Below are 8,176 nucleotides of genomic sequence, written 5' to 3'. Positions count from 1 at the left end.
GGGGTGCTTGGCCCCCCCATCACAGTTGTTTGCAGGGGCGGGGGTGGGGGGGAGGGCAGGGGGAACAGGGCAATGCCAATTGATCCCACCCAGCCCCGGGCCCATCTGGATGGAGCAGGTGAGGGGGGTCTTCGTGGAGACTGGCCCAGGACCTCTGCAGGCCGGGTGCATGTGCTCGGCCGGGCGGATAGGATAGGGCTGCAGGCAGGCAGGGAGGGTGTCTGGGAGTGGGACAGACCAGCAGGCAGGGCTGGGATCATGGGGCGGTGATCGCATGGGGCTGCGGCAGAATTGTGATCTGCTTCCTATATGTCCCTGCGACAGGCGCCAGTCAGCCTCTGCCTGCAGAATTAGGGCCCGTCGCAGGGACATGTGGGGGATGGATCACCCCCAAGCCCCAGGCCCTGTGCTGTCACTGCCCTTTGATCCCAGCCTGCCCACCTGTCCCACTCCCAGACACTGCTTCCCACCTGCCCACAGCCCATGGGGGTCCTGGGCCAGTATTTGTGGAGGCATCACCTGCTCACCCACTCACTCCATCTGGCACCTCCAGTGGCAGGTCTGGGGTGGGCAGGCCGGGGTGGCTGGACAGTGGGGCCGGGTCCAGAGGCAGCTGACGCTGAAAGCGGGATATGGAAGTGTGGTGGCAGACCGAGCCACTGCTCTGGGGGCCGCCAGGATGCCGAGTCTGGCCGCCATGCTGCCCCTGCCTGATCCTCACACTGCCCAGCCCCGTGGACTATAGCTCCTGGTGGGAGCTATAGTGGGATAGGGATGGGCTGTCCTCCATGCCAGCTGGCACCTCCGCGCCCTGGGTGGCGGGACCAGCTGCACACACCACAGCCCAGGCTGCTCCCTGTGCCTGGGCTGGGCAGGGCCAAGGGACCCAATGTGGACCAGAATCACTTGGTGGGCTGGATCCGGCTTGTGAGCTGTATTTTGCCCATCTCTAATCTACAGCATGCCAGCTCCTCTAGGGAAGAACCTGTATGCCAGCTTACAGTACAATCTCTGTCTTTCATTTACTTTGTCATTTATGTCATCCCACAGGCAGTTACAAGAGCAGATGCTGAGCTCCAAATCCATGTTCTCGTTTACCTCGAGGTAACTTGTCCATAAGCCCATGCCCCAGCCTTCACCCAGTAGCGCACTACTCTGTGTTTAAGCCTGTGTAACTTCATTCAGCAGTTACACTTGTGTGAAGCTGAAACAACCCCAATACCCATAGTCCGTGTTTCTGCTCGAGGGGCTACAGCACTACAGACAAACCCAGGTAAGGTGCTGCAGCGTTCTTGATCTGAGCCCAAGTCCCTTCAAACTCTACAAAACCTGCTGGAAGGGGGCAGTATCAAGAGGGATGATAAATACCTGGTCGAAGACATTCTGATGCTTGGAAAGTACTGGTCCAGTGAACAGATGTTTAACAGCACTCAGATCCAATATCTGGTCTCCAATCGCCACCCCAATCCTGTGCCTTGGCTACAAGGGAAAGAAGAGTTTATATGTGTGCTCTCAATAATCATCCACAGAGGGTGATGGGAGCAATGCATCACAGAGTCTAATCTACTCAGGAGTGGTTAGTTATACCTTTGGTATGGTATGAATAACCAACAAAACTAAAGGAGAGGAAATTGCAGATTCTGAGAGTTGGAACGAGGCATCCCAATTCCAGATCCCTGAACGGATGAGGTGGGAGTAAGATACCGGTGATGACCAACATCTCCTGTCCCCTTCCTACATATCAGAGGTACCTTTACAGCTCCCATTACTCTAGTTAACCAAATGCCTGTCATTAAAGTAGTTTCCCTCACTACGCTCCTGTAAGATATGGAAGTGCCACTTTGGAGAACTGAGACACATAGGGGGCTCATCTAGAGGTCCCCCAGGATGTATGTAGAAAAGCTGGGACTGAACCAGTCTTAGGCTAGTGGTCTGCCACGTGGGAAGGAGGAAAGGTGCTTGTGGAAGGTTCCTTCCCGTGTGATTATTCCTCTCCATCCCAGGGACATAGAATGAAAGGAGCCAAAACCAACCACCAAACCTCGCTCGTTCCCTGCTGGTCTTGTAGGATCGACATAAACTACGGACATTAACCAGATACAAGCCCAGGCCTACCAGTGCGCAGCACAGACCGTTTCCCCTGCCCCAGGGGTGCTGAAACCACAGACACTTTGGCCTGATCAAGGCAAGGTCCAGTGATGTGTTTTAAGTGAAATACAGCCATGTTAAACTTCCATTCCAAATACAAGTACAAATATGCATATTTGGCCAAACAAATTGGAATAAGATCAGTAGGGACAAAGAAAAAAAAGACATGGCCAAGCAGTTTTAACCTTTAGTCTTTAAACAGGACCCCCCCAATGTGATTTGAACAAACAGGGCCCTAAATGTTTATTCAACAAACATTCCTGCCATAAAAATCTCAGGTCAGGGCAGGTTAATCTATAAACCATAGCCCTGAATTACATCAGTTATTTTAACTTTAAATCATTCCAACAGTGGGATGCGGTTGGGAAATCGATTTCCAAAATCTGCTTGGCCGCTTTGTTTAAATGCTGGAGATGTTTCCTCAGCAGAGAATCATGATTGTGGAAGGGGAAAACTAGTAACACAGAGGGATCTGGGACCATCTTTAATTTCATCATCCAGCTCTTTTATCTTTGAACACACCAGGTCAGAGTCAAGGCTGTTCTGTGCTGGAATTCACTTTTAAAGCCCTGCTGATAGATGAGGACAATGCTAGAGATCAAGTGATAGCTATTATGACCTGTGCATACAACACTGCCCATTAACCTTTGGTAATCCTCTATCTTTCCCCTTTCCAGAGGTATCTGTTTGTCTGCTTTCTCTTTCAGGAGAGGGTGTGTTTCAAATGCTCCTGATCTTTGTTACTTCGGTAAATTTATACACGGGAATCTATTGCAATCAGCAGTGTCAAACTGTATAACTAGAGCTATAGGGGCAAGATTTTTGAAGGCATCTAAACCAGTTAGGCATCCTCTTCCCATCATAATTAAAAGAGAAACATGGTGCCCAAATTTCCTTAGGGCTTCTGTCAAAATCTCAGCCAGAGTTTTCTTGTTGGATGAACACCAAAATCCTGCCTGATACGGTGCCTTCCTCCACCCAGACCTTTGCATTGACGGGAACATTGAATACAGAGGATATAAAAGAAACTCGACTTGCCCAAGATTGCAGAGAAGGGCAGTGATACAGTTAGGAACAGCACCCCATTCAACTCAGTACCTTAGCAAGTAAACCCAACTGCCTCTTGCATTAGAGTGGAAAAAATAAAAGGTAGGCCATTAATCAAAAGGTTAGATTGTTTTATCATTAAAACAAACGCCACTTGACATTTTAAACATATTTTAACTTCTGATTTAGTATCAAGTCACATCACAGACAACAAACAAAGCTTGGATTCATGGCCGATCAGATGGAGTTTAAAATCTGGCTTCTAGAGTGAGATGAAGGAGGGTTAAGTTCAACTGCACAGACCATAAGAAACGAGACTGCTGGCAAAAAGTGGAACCTAATGCATGCACACGCCTAGCTAATGCAATCCAGACTCTTGCAAAATTATGCACAAAGAGTAGAGACAGTATTAACACCATCCTGCACAGAGCAAAGATACTTAACCAAAGTATTAATATTGTTCGCTTCATTCTGTAGAAACAGTCCACCCACCACCAGGATACAAAAAGGCAACCTATTCACTGCAGGGGCAGGGCAAGTTCAACAAACCTGCATGATACCCCGTGTATCAGGCCCTTCTAGCCTCCAACAACTAGGAATCATCTTCCTGCCGAACTCCTCACCCATTCACAGCGGCTGAATTTCTTGATAAGACAAAGCAGCAATTGTAGCAATACAAGGCCAAAGCAGCACGTTACTCACCTTGTCCCTAGTAGAGAAAATCCCATAGGGAAGGTTTTGGAGAGGGAAATCTGAGTTCTGCTCTACCTGGATGAACGACATTTTGATCTTAAAACAGACCACAGCAGAGCACCCCCAGTCCTGGCTCTGCTACAATCCCACCTAAAAGTAGACTCCCTCCAGATATTATATTCCACAATGGGGAGCTGGCAGATCCCACCCCCTCCTCTAGGGTCCAGCCAATCCGCAAGCCCTGCTGCTAGCCCCCCCCCGCGCTGTGTGGCTGCTGGAAGCCGGACGGTTAATTAATACCAGAGGTCTGAGTGACTCAGCAGCACCAGCTGCAATGCTTCTGGCCTGGGTACTCCAGAGCACATCCCGCCCCCATTTCTATGATCCTTGAACAGTGAGGGGGGCCCTTATCTGAGCACTACCTAGCAAAAGAAACCCGAGCAGATGAGATGTGCCAGTGTGACTCAGAGACTAGAGCTGTTTGGGCTTCATTACTGGTTCCTGTCTTTCAAAGTTACTTAAATACCAAAGTAACTGGATGAAATAACTGGAAAGAAAAGGGGCAGTTCATACAGCAGGATCTCAGATCCCTTGGGGACACGGGACTTTGCTAAAATACACCAATTCTAAGCAGAATATAGAAAGTTTTATACAAATTGCACCCAACTGACTTCAGCTCTGAAGCTCCAGCTGTAGAAGAGGGGTGACCATCTCCCAAGAACTGGAAAGAGCACAGCAGAGGTGCTCTCACTCTACAGCCTTCTCACCCCATGTGGACAAACTTACCCAAAAATAATTTTTAAAAAAAGCCAGCAACTCAGCTCTGTATACAAGGCTGCGAATAACACTGGGATTTCCCCCTCCCTTTTAAAGTAATAGCGCTTTCTCTTCAGGAAAGATGTTTGAACTTGGGGCTCCGAAGCCCAGGCAGATGGACTTCCTCACTTTCCAAGAACAGTTAATCATGAAATAGTTACTCATTTTGAAGTAGTCTCGTGCCACAGGGTAGCAAGCACTCCGACCAGATTCACAGTTATTTTAGAACTGATGTAACTTTACAGACTTCAGTGCAATTATGCTGTTTTACAGCAGCTCAGGATTTGGCCACTATAACTTTTAAGGATGTCTTTGCATGAACAGGACAGCTTTTTATCTTAGTTAACTTACAGTTTAACTGCATTAATATTCTTCAGCCAGGCAAAGTGTACAGTAAGATTTAGTTAAAAGCAGTTATACAGCCAAGCTGATTTTAATTTATGTGCAGACAAAATGCAATTAAACAAGAATCAAACTGGGAAGCCGGCTTCAGTGAAAATCACCTGGGCCCCCTCTACACATGCAGGCAAAGGTGCAATTGGCTCTAATGTGCAATCCACACAATTGTGCCTCCTGCCTTGCACCTTATTACTGGTGTAGGGGAACCTGAGACTGGACTCCCATCAGTAAACATGCCCACAGCTATCTCAGTCCCCAGGGCCTGAGGGTTTCATGTACCCCCAAACCCTGGGGATTATGGCAGCCTCAGTCCCCAGGGCCTGCAGCACCCCTGTGCCAGGAGCCCTATCAGCTGAGGGGGCTACCAGACACAGGGGAGACCCTGCTACATGTGCAAATTAAAGCTTGAGAGCAACTAGTTCTATAGTACACATTTTTAGGCTAACTTTATAGCTAGTTGGAGCTTTTTATTTCTTGGTAAATACTTTACACATGTAGCTGGTCTTAAGATTACTGTACAATTAACCAGTTAATTGTGCAATACTTGGAATGTGTAGAGGGGGCCCTACTATCACAGATGTATCAAGGCAAAGAGAACTAGAGAGACATCTGCCTACCTACTTATCATCATCCAGATTCAGACTTCAGCGATGCCAAGGTCCCAAAGATCCCAGATACCAAAGCAATCCAATGCGACACACCCTTTTTGTTCTACTGAGTGACTAGAAAGTTGGGAAAGGGCTGATCCAAAACCTCTGTTCTGGTTTACTTGAGGCACAGGCTGCTCTTGGGACACACTCAAAGAAATCACCAAATGCAGAAGAGAATGATGCTCTTCCCTTCAAATTGGGGTGCAGACTTCTATTTCATTGGTTCAAGACAGGTGTGAAATGGGAATTGGATACCCCCCAAATGATAGTCAATTAACCCATTGTGTTTAACAATAAGAGGAATTTAAATTCCAATCCCTTTCTGTCCAGATAATGGCTCCCACGGTGTGAGGCCTGGTGGCAGGTGTGCAGAAGCAGGTAGGAAAGGAGCATTCAAGTTCTGAAAGGCAGCTGCTTTTTGCTAACCGTTTTCCTTATCCCTGCCCATGGAGGTCAGTTATACCCCTTGGAAAATGGCAAGCACTTCGTTTTAAAATCAAGCAGCTTCTTTCTTCATGGACCTAGTTGTGCTTTTTCTCTAGTCTGAGCTCTTGCAGAACTGAGCAATAGCTCACTTCTACAGAGATAGATGGAGAAGAGCAACAGAGTGAAAAGGAAGAAGGCAAGGACTTCAGAAAGGAAGAGGAATTGAGTGAAAAGGCAGTGAGGGAGAAGTAATGGTAAGCAACATTTAGAAAAAAAGTATAGCAGACAGAATGGACAAGAATGCTGATTTATTGTACAAGGACACTGCTGGGTACTAGCAGAGTCAGCATGAATGAGCACCTTTAAGACAAAGACAGGGCCCTATCGAGATGTGTTTGGCAAATCTGTGCATTCCCTCCTGTGCTCCCTTGCCAAATACATAGTTCAAGAAGTTCCAGTTTTGCTAAATAAAAGCTTCCATGAAATGTTCTTCCAAGTACAAAGTGGTCAAAATTGTAGGTTGCCTGCTATCTGATGTCAAAAGATCCTTTTTGCAAGCATAGTGTTAATACACTAGATAGTGAGTTTATCTACTAATTGCCAGCCACCACTTGCAGACTGTTCAGAATTTTAAAGGTTGCTTTCAGCTTTGATGAAAAATTTAATGAAGCAGCTGCTCATAACATCTTATTTGGTCTGAATATTTGGAAGTTGCTAAGTAAAATTCTAGCTGATGATCAGTTCCACATGGGGAAGAATCAGTCATTTCTTGTAAGTTTTGTAATGAATTCAACACTGGTTGAACTTACATGAGCAGTTACATCAAGTCACTGAAAAAGATCTGAACCTTTAACCTGACACTGGTGATTAAATGGCTTTGAAAATCTCTAGGCAGTTATGTTTGGGGTTTGACAAGGATTTACAGAACTGCTGAATGACTGATAATAAGTTGATTGATTCATGAGCCACCACTACCATTAAGTGGAGGCCAATCTTGAAAGTCTTTGGGGTTACAAGTCAAAGTGTGGACCAGATCCCAACTGAGAAGTGGTCTCAAGGAGCACATTTTGCCATTTGGAACTACAAAGACTAAATCCCATTTCTAGTCATTTAACATCCCTACAGCGAGTGCTCACATGAAAAAGTAACATTAGTTATACTGACATACTTCAACTACTTCAAATGCAACCTAGCAGATGGAAACAAGGATCTGTTTGTTTTGCAAGTGTTTAATTCCCCAATCCACCAGTGATCTCATTGACTGCATCGCATGAACCCATGATCTAGTCTAGGGGTACTCAACCGCTGGCCCACAGGGCTCCCCATGGATTGGGAAAATTTGTCAGCAGAGGGAGTTTCAGTGGTTAATAATGGCCACCCTCCTCCCCTGCCAAATTCCCAAAACACAAGCCCTGTGCAGCTGAATCAGGGCTGGGTCATGCCCCTGTCTCCCTGTGGGCCTGGGTTGGGGTTAGGTCAAGCTCCCTTCCCCCTGTGGGGCTAGGCTGCCTACTGCCGCCCCCTCACCCGCATAGCTGGATGGGGGCCCACTGCCCCAGGTGCTGAACTGGCAGATCTGGCCCACTGATGGACTGAGCACAGCCCATCCACCCTGGTGGGCAAAGAGGTTGAGCACAACTGATTTTGTCAGGTTCAAGAAAGCAGACGAAAACCAGTTTTACCCCAGAACTCACTTGTGTCATTGTGATATTTACTCATTTGCCCATTTTAAAAATCTATTTTGCTCCCTTGTTGCTGCATGAAGTACACATTGGAAGAGGGGAAGGGGAAAATCACCCCAAAACACAAAGTGCTATTAAATTCATGAAGTACAAATGATCTGCTCCCTTGCGATCTTTCAGTATGTTTCAGCAGGTTCAGACAAAAAAAACCCAAATTCAGCTGCTGTTGGGATTTGCCTAGTTTAATGAGGTCATAGTACACTGTAGGCAGAGGAACAAGAGATGAAAAGTCTCAATTAAAATAGCTGGGGGGGG

At 46.8% G+C, this 8,176-nt stretch overlaps 1 protein-coding gene across 1 annotated transcript in view; it reads right to left on the bottom strand.

Moving 5' to 3' along the window:
• The window catches only part of FAH (fumarylacetoacetate hydrolase), a 40,358-nt gene extending 36,299 nt beyond the window's left edge, over nt 1-4,059 (bottom strand). The window contains exons 1-2 of the mRNA XM_019504097.1: nt 3,898-4,059; nt 1,369-1,479 (exon numbers count right to left, since the gene is read on the bottom strand). Of these exons, the coding sequence (XP_019359642.1) occupies nt 1,369-1,479; nt 3,898-3,978 (192 nt within the window). The 5' untranslated portion in view covers nt 3,979-4,059. The remainder of the gene's footprint in view (nt 1-1,368; nt 1,480-3,897) is intronic.
• Nucleotides 4,060-8,176: the final 4,117 nt, after the last annotated feature.

This window comes from Gavialis gangeticus, unplaced genomic scaffold (assembly GCF_001723915.1).
Source record: "Gavialis gangeticus isolate Ggan-Ray unplaced genomic scaffold, GavGan_comp1, whole genome shotgun sequence".
Lineage (NCBI taxonomy): Eukaryota > Metazoa > Chordata > Crocodylia > Gavialidae > Gavialis > Gavialis gangeticus.
The sequence above is the reverse complement of the archived record's forward strand: the minus strand, read 5'-3'. Positions and strand labels throughout refer to the sequence as shown.